At 40.6% G+C, this 15,279-nt stretch overlaps 1 protein-coding gene across 1 annotated transcript in view; it reads right to left on the minus strand.

Annotated features, from left to right (window-relative positions):
* The window catches only part of eloal (elongin A, like), a 100,762-nt gene that overhangs the window by 53,629 nt on the left and 31,854 nt on the right, over positions 1 to 15,279 (minus strand). The window contains exons 4-5 of the mRNA XM_060855046.1: positions 4,737 to 4,849; positions 1,267 to 2,224 (exon numbers count right to left, since the gene is read on the minus strand). Coding sequence (XP_060711029.1) covers positions 1,267 to 2,224; positions 4,737 to 4,849 — 1,071 coding nt within the window. The remainder of the gene's footprint in view (positions 1 to 1,266; positions 2,225 to 4,736; positions 4,850 to 15,279) is intronic.

Genomic DNA, 15,279 nt, shown 5'->3' on the forward strand with positions numbered 1-15,279 from the left:
TAAGGCTGAAATCCAAAATATTATTCCATTTATAATGAATTCAGAATGCTGCTAAACATCTTTGGCCCACTTCCAGCTATTGGCTTTCATCATGTCTCCTTACGTTGAAAGCAACTACAATACGAAAGCAAAACTTGACATTGAGCCATGTAAGAGTAGCTTGGGAATATGAGAAAAGCTTGGCTAAGTACTTAGGCTACTTTTGGAATATTGCCTGCAATTCTGATATCTATTGGAAGGATGTTGTGAAACATGAAAGGGTTCAGAAAAGATTTACACGGATGTGGCCAGGGTTGGAGGGTTTGAACTGTAGGGAGAGGCTGAATAGGTTGAAGCTGTTTTCTCTGGAGCGTCGGAGACTGAGGAGTGACCTTAGAGAGGTTTATAAAATCAAGCGGGGCACGGTTAAGGTAAATAGACAAGGTCTTTTCCCTGGGGTGCAGAAGTCCAGACTAGAGGGCATACATTTAGGGTGAGGTGGGGAGATTTAAAAGGGACCTAAGGGGCAACATTTTCACGCAGAGAGTGGTGCATGTACGGAATAAGCTGCCAGAAGAAGTGGTGAAGACTGGTACAATTACAGCATTTAAAAGGCATTTGGATGGGTATATGAACAGGAAGAATTTAGAGGGATATGGGCTAAGTCCTGGCAAATAGGACTAGATTAGTTTAGGATATCTGGTCAGCATGGACAAGTTGGACCAAAGGATCTGTTTCCACGCTGTACATCTCTGACTCTAAATAGTACATTCTTAAAGTATAAATATAAGAGGGGGATTTAGGGAACAATTCCAAAGGTTTGGGCTCATGCAGTTGACAACATAACTATCAACAGTGGCACAATTAAAATTCAGGACAATCAAGAAATTGGTTTCATTCCTCTGCACTGACTTCAAAACTTTTGATCTTAACTTTAGGTGCCTTAATGCCACATGCCACTGGTTGGATCTTTTATCAGTCAGACACAAAAGGAGTGCACTGTACACTACTATGACTTGAGCAAAATATAAAATGCTATTCAGTATTTTGAATGCCAAAGAGTAACAAAGTTTAATTGAAACATTTACAATTGCACATTACCTTGGCTCTTCAAATGCTGGCCTGCTACTTCTTAGTTAGCATCACCTCTGTACAATAGGTGGCCCAATCTAGAACTAGCATACCCTTATCTTACAGATTTCCAACTTAAATCCTTTAATCCTGCATCCTTCCTGCCATTCTGCTGCAAGATTGAAATTTGGTCCAGTTGTCTTTCAAAACATATACCTTTTTATTTGGTGTTTTAAGCCAAATGTCTTCCTCATTTTGATCCCTTCTGTCCATATTCTTCCTCTTTTTGCTTTCCTTACTGAGGTTTCCAATGCTCTCATTTTTTGTCGTCCTGACCAATTTAGAATCCTTATCTTTTCCTGAACTAGATGAATTCTTATTCGTGTGGGTTCTTTTTGCATTCCGTTTCGGTTCCTCATAGTTTAAGTATGATTCAAAAGACATTGTTGGTTTTTCAAACTCTTCACTTTCAAACTCAGAAACATCTTCCACTTTGCAGACTTTGGTGCTCTTCTTAGTCATTTGTGGCATGCCCTGCGATTTGTCCACTACTCTAATTTCTTTGTCCTTTGAAGAACTTTTCTGCACCTTGCTGGCTGATTTACTATGTTTAGTTATGCCCACAGCTTTGTTTAGTTGCTCTTGACCATTTTCTTGAGTATCCTTTGCTGAATGAGGATTTTCCTGATTCACACTGGAGGATGTGAAAACAATTTCCAGTGAAGACTCCTTCTTGGATTGGTCTTCATTAGACTTTTTTTTCTGCCGGACATCAGTAGATTTCTTATCTTTTCTAGAGAAGTTACTTTGGACCTTATGTAAAGATTTTGATTTTTCATGTATCTGGAACTTAAGTGATTTTTGGTGATGGGTAAGATTGTTTTTAGATGAAACTTGACAACACTCTTTGCTATCCATCCTGAACAGCTGGCATTCATTGGTCTTTAACTGATCGGAATTGATCTTCGAACACTGGTTAAACGCAGACCTCTCTCTCTTTTTTGGATTTCCTTCCTCACTCAAGAGCTTTGCAGACTTAATTGCATCAGTCTCATGCAAAGTTTCCTCTTGTCTCGAAGGTCCAGGTGACTTGCTCGTATTTTTGTTTGTATCTTTCTTCTCAAGGCTACTGTGCTCATTATTCTTCTTCTTTTCATTTTGTTCACTGCAATTCCTAAAACAAATGAACATTTCAATTAAATTCAGGAATCATTGAAGAGAGAAAAGAACCTCAATAAATATTTGTGCTCACAATACATTGCCTTCACCATTGTTGGCACACAGCAAAGGGCCTTGAACATGTGCTTTGTATTCAAAATTATCATACAAGTAAAACAGTGGTTAGCACTGCTGCCTCAGTGCCAGAGACCCGGGTTCAATTCCCGCCTCAAGCAACTCACTCTCTCCTAAACTATTTACTTACCAAGCATCTCCTCACATTCAATACAGGACTAGAGGGACAACTCTTCTGTTACATACATTCTCAGCAACAAAGTTAAAAAAGACAATACTAGGTTAAAGTGCAATTTTAATTTTGTACACCCCAGTCCAACAACAATACCTCCAAATCATTCTCAGTCACAATAAGGTTGATTCCAGAATTGAGTGATGTATTAAGATACAATTCTTCCATCACAAATTTGTGATCAAATTCAACTCAAATCTGTTTATTGTGCAAATAGCAAATTACATAAAATCCCAGTGAAAGAAATCTGCCTAAAGTTTAGTGGTGAACTGGCATTATTTAGAAGGACGCAGGGAAAAATGGTGTAGGAAACAGACAGACAGCAGTGTGTGGTGGAGCTACCTCACGATTAGTAGAAGGACCTGATCATACTTTGCTTATTTTGGCAGAGCTTTATGTTTAGAACACATGCCAAATGTAAATTTTCTTCTTTGTTGCTGTTAATCTTTCCCACCTTAAGGCAACAACTCCTGTCTGGGCTTCAACTCCCCAGATGTTGCTATCTTATGGAATTGCACAGCTTAACACATTCTTTGGGCAAGATGCAATCAGTTTGATTTTAGAAACCATCAAGACGGAACTCAATTACATTCTCAGTCAGCATGCTGATGAGGTAAACTTATTACAAAGACGTTTGGATAACTTTGAAAAGCAGGGACCTCAAGCAATATTTCCACTCCCTTAATTGAAGGATATGGAGGCCAATTTTCCATGTCCACCTAATATTATTTTTAAGTTAACTTCAAATCATAGCAGTTTTCTGCCAGACAGCCAATTCAGTAAGATTCAAAATTTCCACTTGCTCTGCATATTTCATTGTCACATAATGCAAGTGCCACATTACTCCTTGAAATCACTCATTGAATGCATTATTTATTACAGAACTTTGAGTAGAATGAAATTGATACAAATCAGATGGGGGTGGTGGGGGTGGGGTGGTGGTTTGGAGAGGAAAGAAAATAATTTACCCACTTCAAGTACTCCCCAACTCAAAAGTAACAAGTACATTCAATATTGCCCAAGACATGCCGAGAACAGTTTCTACTATACATCATGCTTTTCCATTCTCAAATGCCCAGACTGTTCTAAACCACTAACTTAGTCCTGTATTTTGTGCTATTTTACACTTATAATGCCATTCAACTGGGAACTTAGAATATTAATAAAGAGGAAAATGAACTAAACAGTATTTAATGCATACAGAACACCAAACGGCACATTTGATATTTAGATTTATTCGAATCCTGAAGGTGACTTTGTGTCTGCTATTTTTTGGGATCAACAAAATATCACCTGTTGGACATTCAACACACAGTCTTTTGTGTTCAGTTGTTACATTTGAAAATGACCTTAAACCTTTAAAAAAATATTTCATTCAAATTATCTGCTTTGCATTAGGGTGGAAAGGAACAACGTAAGTTCTTCCTACTTATTTACTATTCCTTCATTATATCAATTTAGGTGATTTAAAAATTGATTCAGCACAAGACATTCTTTTGTAATTAAGAAAAGACATACAAGAACCAAGTCTTAGGAAACAAATAAATGGAAAATTGATTGGAAATCACATGTAAAAACACTGCTGAAATTTCTGATGCTTCACTGATAGAAGTCTTCCAGTGAAAATCCAGAGGCTTTACGGAGTATCAATTCAAATACCTCATCTTAACATGTGGGTATACAATCACGTCCAGGATTGGTGCATGGCACCTGGAGAGAGTTTCAATGGGACCAGACTTAACCATGTGCCAGAAGTGGAGAGGGCTGCCTATGGACCACCTCATTTGTGGCAGAGCTATTGTCCTCTTGGGTCATATTACTGTAGCTGAGTCAAAGGTTGGAGAAATTTTAGAAAAGTGGAGGTCAATCCTCAAAAGCCATCAGTTATGCTAAAGCCTCCAGCAGTTCGAGCAATATCCACAGACTTCCACCTCCAAACCTCCTTGCTACCTCCTCCTAGGATCAATACACAGGGTCAGAATCTTGGCATAATCTGGCTCTGCCCGCATCCCTAACTCATCACCAGCAAAACCCAAGTTTCACCCTCTGTGACAAGAGGCATATCAGAGTTACAGTCAAATTTGTTTGTAGTCACGATACATTACTTGTGGGTGATTAATCCATGTGGCAGAAGCTGCCAATATGGCAATGTCACATTACAGCAAACAGAACTGACATTTCAATTTCAAACCACAGCTATAAGTTGAAAGCAAACGCATACCTGGATGTTTCCTGAGGAATCAGTTTTTTCCACTGGCTTACCAACTCTTTGGCAAGGTCACCAACAGCATCATTTTTTCTGAATCCATTCACTGTTTTTCCTATTCCTGTTTCCTACAAAAGAAAAGCTACTCTGATAAACTTAAAATTTCAACGAGAAAAAAAAAATTCAATGGGCAATGAGAACTTAATTGTAAACTTTTTCTCATTTCCTAGAATCAGATTCTTAATTTGGACTTCTTTCATTCTGACATTTCAGTCATACTGCGCTTCACCTTAAAGTTATGAAATCAAACACCACAATTAGATCCCAGAAAGCTTTTGGGCTTTTCACGTCCATGAGCAAAAAACAAAGTTGTCAATGAAAGAAAGTTCCAGGTTGTTGAGAAAGAAATCTAAAATATATCCACATAATGCTGAGTAACATGCCTCAGGGTGCACGTCATCTGTGTGTTCAGGGTATCCTTGATTGGTAGATGTAAATCAGTGATTTTATTGTTGGCAGAAGTGGCTCCATCATGCCAACCTCCCTATTTATCTCTCAGCCCCCTTCCCCCTCCACATTCCTGAAGAAGGCTTATACCCGAAACATGGACTCTCCTGCTCTTGCTGTGCTTTTCCAGCGCCACCCTTTTCAACACCTACTCTCCAGCATCTGCAGTCCTCACTTTCTCCACAGCACAGCAGGTGGTGATTTTAATTCTTCATGTCAGTAACGGAACAATTCAACGCAAATACCACTCACTCTTTCTGCAACCTTTCCCTTCCTTAAAATAGACAAGCAGTTTTTAGATTAGATTACTTACAGTGGGGAAATTGGCCCTTCGGCCCAACAAGTCCACATCAACCCTCTGAACAGCAACTCACCCAGACCCATTCCCTTACGTTCACCCCTTCACCTAACACTACGGGCAATTTAGCATGGCCAATTCACCTGATCTATACATCTTTGAACTGTGGGAGGAAACCTGAGCACCCGGAGGAAACCCATGCATCCACTGGGAGAAAGGCAACTGTCTGTTTGCACAGAGGCTGGAACTGAACCCGGGTTTCTGGCGCTGTGAGGCAAGAGTGCTAACCACTGTGCCACTCACAAATAAAAGGTGGGCACAGCACAACCATTCCCAGTTGCAAAACATTTTATACTTTTTTGGTAGAGAAATTTCTGAAACTCTCTCTTCATTGAGTGACTTTAAATTAGTACACTCCTTGCAATGCCTTTGTGGAGTAGGAAAAAGTTGGTGACAAATTTGAAAGGGAAGCCAATTTTGAGGATCAGATGTACCAGAAACCTTTGCAACTGACACAGTCAGTGGTTTTTGTGCAGTCAAAAAAGACCATGTACAATGGTTGGTTCCTTGCACAGTTCTTGAATTTATTGAATACATTGTTGTGGTGCCTTTTAATGGACAATTATCACACCTGTGACTCTGGAAAAAGCTGTTCAGCCACTAGGAGGTGGTAACCAATGAGTAGCTTTATAAAGACTGTTGCTGACAACCAGGAGACTCCTCCATTAACACAGCAAATGGACTATTCTCCCTTGAATATAATCACAATCATATCATCCCGGATTGCTCAGCATGTACTCCTCTTCCCAGAGGGCTTAAACATTGTACAAATGTGTGTCAAGATGCATGTCTGCTGGGTCTCCAGCACAAATCCTCTCATTGAAGGCCAGAATCAAACAAGGTTGTGTTGTTGCTCCAACTCTCTTGCCTCATTTTCCTCTCTGCAATATTGCACCTCACCTCCAGCAAACTATCCCCAGACATGGAGGTAATCTACAGAACAGACAGGAAACTATTCAGACTATGCTGTCTTCAAACCATAAAACAAAAATCACCCCAACCTCTGTCATGTACTTTAGGATGCATATGATGTAAGGTATGCGATTTATACAAAATATATTAGAGTTTCAATTCTGAACTAGTGGCACATGAAATTTGGTCTGTGTGTATGAATGTTTGATGATTAACTGGTAATTTCTTTTTGTAACCATTCATGGGTGAGAGTGGTTCTAGCTAGGCCAACACTTACTACCCATTCCTGAGGGCGGTTGAAAGTTAACCACATTGCTATGGGTCAGGAGTCACATGTAGACCAAGCCAGGTAAGGATGGCAGTTTGTTTCAATAAAGAAACTTAGTGACCCAAATGGAGTTTTCCCTGACAATTGTAGACATCCTTAGACTCTAATTCCAGATTTTTGTTTTATTCAAACACAAATTCCACCATTCGCCGTGGTGGAATTTGAAATCGGGTCCCAGAACATTACTTGGGTCCCTGGGTAAACAGTCCAGTGATAATATCACTACGTTGCTTGCCACCCCTCTAAAGAGAGATACAGGACAAGAAATTGCCCCTGGTGAATTTGTTTGCATTGAGCGCTTTCACACAAAAAAAAGTAAACATTAAAAGACATTGGACCGCTTTCAGTTAGAAGAATCAGAATTTTATTTCTTCTAAGAAAACCGACATAGCTTAGAAATATTTTTTTGTTTTCAGTTTGCAGAAATCCTGGTGGAAATTAGATGTAGAGTACTTCCTCCTGAAAAAAGGGTATTATTCATGATGATTAAGCAGTATGTTTCCTCAGTGGGAGGAGTTTAATTTCAAAATCCCAGATCAGGAGTATTTGGTTAGAACCCTGAAGAGGTTATTCGAAGCAGAGAAAGAATTGGTATTCACACACTGAGCTGAAGGCTCAGGAATTGAAATAATAGTTTTGTCCATGTATAGGGGTAATCAGAAGGGATTCTCTCTGGTGTTTCAGTCCTGTAAAGAGGCACTGTTGAGATTAATGGGATTGTATTTCACTATGCCCTTTGAAATTTTTGGAAGTGTCATATGTAAACCCTTCTATTTAATTCTATCTTAATTTTTTTTGCATAATATGCTTCTGTTTGCTTGTTAAAACCAAATCTACAGCATTGCATGCTTGCGCTTCAGTGAAACCACCTAGTTACATTTTTTTTTAAAAACCCATCGTGCGAGATTTCAGTCTGGGATCTGAATGGTCCAGTATCATCAGCTGGAATCATAACAGTCAGAAATTGAGCTCTAGGCCAATGTTGACCCCTTCTCCAAAGTATTTGAGAAAGAGTGCTTCTCATGAAATGCAAAATTAAAAGGTGCCCTTCAAACAGCTCCTAGAGTACAATACTTATACCTGGAGATTAATTTTAACAGGAAATTGTAGGTGGTTATTTTCCCTATCTGGAACTGTCCTTTTGTTAAAGACACACACAAATAAAATTCATGATCACTTCCATTGTGCCAGTTCAAACGGCTGAGAAGTGTATTGTTGTATTAAATTCACTCGTAAAATGTAGGCTGAAGTAGCATTTATTGTCTGTTCCTTACAGCAACTTCTTAAGGGCAGGTATGTAAATTACCCCAAGACAGCTTTAATTCAACACATTAAGAAAGCTCAAAGACCAACAAATACTGAAACAATTATTTAAACTTTATTGCACACAGCAACCAAATTAAGACTGCTTAAATACATCTAAATACATGGGTGGAACTGAGAAATAAAAGGGATAATTACCTTATTGGGATTGTACTATAGAACCCCCCCATCCCCACCCAATAGTCAGTGGGAAATTCAGAAACAAATTTGTAAGGAGATATGAGTTATGTTATAGATCGGTGGTTATGGTAGGGAATTTTAATTTTCTAAACATAGACTGGGACTGTCATAGTGTTAAGGGTTTAGATGAAGAGGAATTTGTTGAGTATGCACAAGAAAATTTTCTGATTCAGGATATGAATGTACCTCCTACAAAAGGTGCAAAGCCTTACCTTCTCTGGGAAAATAAAACAAGAGAAGTGACTAAGATGTCAGTGGGGGAGAACTTTGGGACCAGTGACCATAAATCTACTAGTTTTAAAATAGTGATGGAAAAGCATAGACTGGATCTAAAAGTTCAAGTTCTAAATTGAAGGAAGACCAATTTTGATGGTATTTGGCAAGAACTTTCAGAAGTAGGTTGGAGCGCATGTTCACAGGTAAAGGGACAGCTGGAAAATGGGAAGCCTTCAAAATGAGGTAATACAGTCCAGAGATAGTGTGTTGCTGTTAGTGTGAAAAATAAAGTTGATAGGCGTAGGGAATGCTGGATGACTGGAGAAATTGAGGGGTTGCTAAAGAATAGGAAGGAAGCATATATCAGGTATAGACAGGAGAGATCGAGTGAATCCTTGGAAGAGTATAAAGGGAGTAGGAGTATACTTAAGAGGAAATCAGGGGAGCAAAAAAGGTGACATGAGATAGCTTTGGCAAATAGGGTTAAGGAGAATCCAAAGAGTTTTTACAAATACATTAAGGACAAAATGGTAACTCGGGAGAGAATAGGGCCCCTCAAAGATCAGCAAGGCAGTCTTTGGTGTGGTACCACAAGAGATGTGGGAGATACTAAATGAGTATTTTGCATCAGTGTTTACTGTGGAGAAGGACATAAAAGGTACAGAATGTAGGGAAATAGATGGTGATATCTTGAAAAATATCCATATTACAGAGGTGGTGGTGCTGGATGTCTTGAAACGTATAAAAGTGGATAAATCTCCAGCACCTGATCAGGTGTATGCTCGAACTCTGTGGGAAGCTAGGGAAGTGATTGCTCGCCCGCTTGCTGAGATAATTGCATCATCGATCATCACAGGTGAGGCGCCAGAAGGCTGGAGTTGGCTAATGTGATGCCACTATTTTAGAAAGGTGGTAAGGAAAAGCCAGGGAACTATAGACCAGTGAGCTTAACATCCATGATGGACAAGTTGTTAGAGGGACAGAATTTACACGTAAGGACTGGTTATGGATTGTCAACTTGGTTTTGTGTGTGGAAAATCAAGTCTCATGAACTTGATTGAGTTTTTTTGAAGTAGTAACAAAGAGGTCTGACGAGGGCAGAGCAGTGGAGGTGATTTACATGTACTTTCAGTAGGCCATTCAACAAGGTTCCTCATGGGATACTGATTAGCAAGGTTAGATCACAAGGAACTAGGCATTTGGATACAGTGCTGGCTCAATGGTAGAAGACAGAGGGTGGTGAAAGAGGGTTGCTTTTCAGTCTGGAAGCCTGGGACCAGTGGAGTGCCACAAGGATCTGTGGCTGGGTCCACTACTTTTTGGTATTTATATAAATGATTTGGATATGACTGTAGGAAGTACAGATGGTAACTTTGCAGATGACAGTAAAATTGGAGGTATAGTAGACAGCAAAGGAGGTCACCTCAGAGAAGAATCAGATGTGCCAATGGGCTGAGGAGTGGCAAACTGAGTTTAATTTAGAAAAAAAAGGAGATGCTGCATTTTGGAAAGATAAATCAGGGAAGGACTTATACACTTAATGGTAAGGTCCTGAGGAGTGTTGCTGAACAAAGAAACCTTGCAGTGCAGGTTCATAGTTCCTTGAAAGTGGAGTCGCAGGTAGATAGGATAGCGAAGGCAATATTGGTATGCTTTCCTTTACTGGTCAGAGCACTTGAGTATAGACACTGGCATGCCATGTTATGCACAGGAGATCGGTTAGGCCACTTTTGGAATGTTGTGTGCAATTCTGGTCTCCCTCTCGTAGGAAAGATGTTGTGAAACTTCAGAGGGTTTAGAAAAGATTTACAAGGATGTTGCCAGGATTGGAGGGCTTGAGCTAAAGGGAAAGGCTAAATAGGCAAGGGCTGTTTTCCCTGGAGGGTCGTAGGCCGAGGGGTGCCCTTCTAGAGGTTTATAAGATCATGAGGGGCATGGATAGGGTAAATAGACAAGGTCTTTTCCTGGGGGTGGGAGAATCCAGAACTAGAGGGCATAGGTTTATTGTAAAAAAAGGAAAGATTTAAAAGGGACCTAAGGGGCAATTTTTTTCATAGAGGGTGGAGTGATTCTGGAATGAGCTGCCAGAGGAAGTGGTGAGGTTGTTTCAATCAACATTTAATGGCATCTGGATGGGTATATAAATAGGAAGGGTTTAGAGCGATACGATCCAACTGCTAGCAAACGAGACTAGATTAAGTTAGGATATCTCATCGGTATGGACAAGTTGGACTGAAGGTTCTGTTTCCATACTGTACATCTTTATGACTCTAAATAAGCAAGTTAAGCCTCTCAGAATAGTCGCCTAACAACTGACTCCTCTCCCAAGACAATGCACCCAGCAAAACCAGTTCTGCTAGGAAGATGTGTTGCTTGTAAACACAATATTAGACTCAAGAGTCAGAGTCATTCAGCACGGAAACGGACCTTTCATTCCAACCTAACCACACATTCCAGAGATATTCCAATCTGACCAAGTGCCATTTAAAGTATTTGGCCTATACCCCTCTAAACCCTTTTGATTCATATACCTATCCAGATGACTTTTAGAATGTTCTAATTAGAACCACCTCCCCATTTCCTCTGGCAGTTCATTCTATAAACATACAACCCTCTCTGTGTGAAAAAGTTACCCCTCAGGTCCTTTACAAAACTTTCTCTTTTCACCCTAAACCTATGCCCTCTAGTTCCGCACTCTCCCACCCCAGGGAAACGCACTTGTCTATTTGCCCTATCTATACCTCTCATGATTTTATAAACCTCTAAGGCTCCGATGCTCCAGAGAAAATAGCCCCAGCCTATTCAGCCTCTCCTTATAGCTCAAATCCTGAAGCGACAGCGACTCAGAACTTAGTCACGACAAGGGACTCACAAGGAGGTATTGAAATGCTTCAATGGTACTCTCAGCAAATCTCAGAGGTACACATCCCTGCCAATTTATGGGAGTTCCTGGTTTGTGACTAACCAAAATGAGAAATTTTATTCAGAAAGGTGCCCAACACATTGAAGGACACAAACTTTCAAACATATCATCTGTATGTGGCAGAGTGCACAGATCGTACACTGCGATGATCTAATACCTCAGAACCAATCAAACAAATTATCCTCGATCCTGAGGACTAACTGCTTAGCCAAGGAAAAAAAAACATTTTCCTTTTTCAACACATTAAATCCCTTCATCATTGAAAAATAATCTTGAAAACATCTCCTTTAAGTCTTAAACTCCAATGGTAATTCATTCTCTCTGAATTCTCTTAATTGTAGCTTCCGATACCTCGCATCATTTTAGAGTTTATATAGAACATAAAACAGTATTGGCCCTTCAGCCTGCGATGTTGTGCTGACCTTTTATCCTTTGATCGAAGATCAAACAAACCTACATTCCCTTCATTTTGTTATCACCCAGGAGACTATCCAAGTAGATTAAATGTTCCTAATGTATCTGATTCTCCTACCACTTCTGACATACATTCCACGCACCCACCACACTCAACACAAAGAACTTACCTCAGACATCTCCCTAAACTTTCCTCCAACCACCTTAAAATTATGTCCCCTTGTGATAGACATTTCTGGCCTGGGAAAAAGTCTTGATCTATCCAATCTATCTATGCCTCTCATCATTTTGACCATCTCTATCAAAACATCTCTCATCCTTCTTCTATCCAATGAGAAAAGCCCTAGTTCCTTCAACCTTTCTTCATAAGACATGCCCTCTAATCCAGGCAGCATCCTGCTAGTCTCCTCTGCACCCTGTCTAAAGATTGCACAACTTTCCGAGAATGAAGCGACAAGAACTGAACACAATATTCCAAGTGTGGTCTAACCAGGAATCTACAGAGCTGCAGCATAACTTCGTGGCTCTTAAACTCAATCTCCCTGCAAATGAAAGCTAACACACCATACGCCTTCTTAACAACCCTATCAACTTGGAAGGATCTATGTACTCGGAGAAAGGGAGGACTGCAGATGTTGGAGACCAGAGTTGAAAAATGTGATGCTGGAAAAACACAACAGGCCAGGCAGCATCTGAGGAGCTGAGGAATCGACATTTCGGGCATAAGCCCTTCTTCAAGAATCATTCTTCAGGGATCTATGTACATGGATCCCAAGATCGCTGTTCCTCCACATTGCCGAGAATTCTGCCTTTCACCCTGTATTCTGCATTCAAATTTGGCCTTCCAAAATGAGCCATTTCACACTTTTCCAGGTTGAACTCCATCTGCCACTTAGTAGCCCAGTTCTGCATCCTATCAATGTCCCATTGCAACCTACAACAGCCCTCCACAACACCAGCAACCTTCGTGCCATTGACAAACTTACTAATCCACCCTTCCACTTCCCCATCTAAGTCATTTATAAAAATCACAAAGAGCAGATGTCCCAAAACCAATCCCTGCAGAACACCACTGGTCACCAAGCTCCAGGCTGAATACTTTCCATCTACCACCATCCTATCTTCAATGGGCCAGCCAATTCTGTTCTCAGACAGCAAGATTTATCTCCTTACCTTTTTGATTGAGCCTACTGTGGGGAACCTTATGAAACACCTTGCAAAAGTCCATGTACATCATAGCCACTGCTCTACCTTCATTAATATGATTAGTCACATCCCCAACGAATTCAATAAGGTTTGTGAGGCATGACTTACCCCTTACAAAGCCATGCTGACTATCTCTAATCAAACTATGGTTTTCAAAGTAATCATAAATCCTGTCTCTCAGAATCCTCTTCAATAATTTGGAGACCACAGATGTAAGACTGATTGGTCTGTATTTCCCAGGATTATCCCTATTCCATTTTTTGAACAAGTGAATAACATTTGCCACCCTCCAATCATCTGGCACTGCTCCAGTGAACAGTGAGGATGCAAAGATCATTGCCAAATATAATCTTCGGTATATCCTGTCTAACCTGGGGAATTATCTGTCCTTATGTTTTTCCAAAATTGTCAGCTCATCCCCCATCTTAACAGCAACCTGTTTGAGCATATCAGCCTGTTTCAGGCTATCCTCACAAATGACAAGGTCCCTCTCAGTAGTCAACACTAAAGCAAAGTATTCATTAAAGACCTCCCTACCTCCTCCGACTCCAGGCACAAGTTCCCTCCACTATCCCTGATCGGTCCTACCTTCACTCTGGCCATCCTCTTGACCCCCATGTAAGTATAGAATGCCTTAGGGTTTTCCTTAATCCTACCAGCTAAAACTTTGTCACGCCCCCTTTTAGCTCTATGACCATTCTTTAGCTTACTCCTGGCTATCTTGTAACCTTTTTAGAGCCCTGCTTGATCTTTGCCTCCTCAACCTTAAGTAAGCTTCCCTTTTCCTCTTGACTGGGTGTCATTGCTTGTCACCCAAGCTTCTTTCAACCTATCATCTCTTCCTTGGCTCAGTGGGACAAACATATCCAGCACTACCAGCAATTGCTTCCGTAGCAACCTCCACATTTCTGTCATGCATTTCCCCGATACCTGTTCTCAATTTAGATGCCCCAGTTCCGGCCTAATAGCATTTTAATTGACCCTCCCCCAGTTAAACACTTTCCCATACCGTCTGCTCATACCCCTCTCCATGACTATAGTAAAGGTCAGGGAGTTACGATCACTATCACCAAAATGCTCTCCCGCCGAAAGATCTGACACCTGGGATGGTTCGTCGCCAAGCACCAAATCCAGTATGCCGTCCCCTCTAGTCAGCCTTTCTTCACATTGAGTCAGGAATCCTTCCTGGATACACCTGACAAAAACTGCTCCATCCGAACTATTTGAACTAAGGAGGTTCCAGTCAATGTTAGGGAAGTTAAAGTCACCCATGACCTCAAGGGTGGGACGGAGTGGATTTCCCAGATATTAAGGGATACCAATTAAGTTCCCTTCTCTCTTTTGTTAGTGACTAGACTTGGAGAAGACCCGGCATCCATATGGTTGGATATTAAAACCTCCCAAACAACATGCCCCCTCATTAGCCTGCTGTTTTCACATAAATTAAAGACAGTCACAGAATATTGCCATAATCCGATAATTATTAATATTGTTAAGGCATGGAGGCAATGCAGAGGGAGGGTAATACATTTAAAACGTCCTTTCTTAGCCCTATAGCTGATATGCTAGGTTTTCAGCCGAGGGTAGTAGACCCTGGATTTAAGTTCTGGGCAGCTCGGGGAGTCTCCTGTTTGGGCGATTTATTTGAAGGTGAAATAATGAAGTAGTCTTTTGACCAAGTAATTCATAAATAGCAGAGACCTTTTTCAGGTCAGAGATTTTGTTCAAAAAAAAAGGGCAACACTTTTGACTGACCCTTGCAGATCTGTTATGGAGAAGAGGGTGCTTAGAGTACCATCTCTATTAGCACTCTTTATCAGATGTTAGGGTGTTCTTTCAGAAGACACTGAGTGACTTTGTTGGGTATGGGAGAGAGAGAATTAGGGGTTGAGATCTCCATGGAGACATGGGAGGACATTTGTGAGAATGCAAGGAAGATTTCAATCTCTGTATTAGGACCAAGCCATGTGGCTGAAGATTTTGCATAGGGTTCATCTTGCCCCAGACTGTTTCTCAAAAGAACTTGCACTCCAAGGTCTCTTTATTCAGCAACACTCCCTAGGATCTTACCATTAAGTGTAGAAGACCTGCCCTGATTTGCCTTTCTAAAATGCTGCACCTCACATTTATCTAAATTAAACTCCATCTGTCACTCCTCGGCCTATTTGATCAACATCCCGTTGTACTCAGA

This window comes from Hemiscyllium ocellatum, chromosome 3 (assembly GCF_020745735.1).
Source record: "Hemiscyllium ocellatum isolate sHemOce1 chromosome 3, sHemOce1.pat.X.cur, whole genome shotgun sequence".
NCBI classification, from domain to species: Eukaryota; Metazoa; Chordata; class Chondrichthyes; order Orectolobiformes; family Hemiscylliidae; genus Hemiscyllium; species Hemiscyllium ocellatum.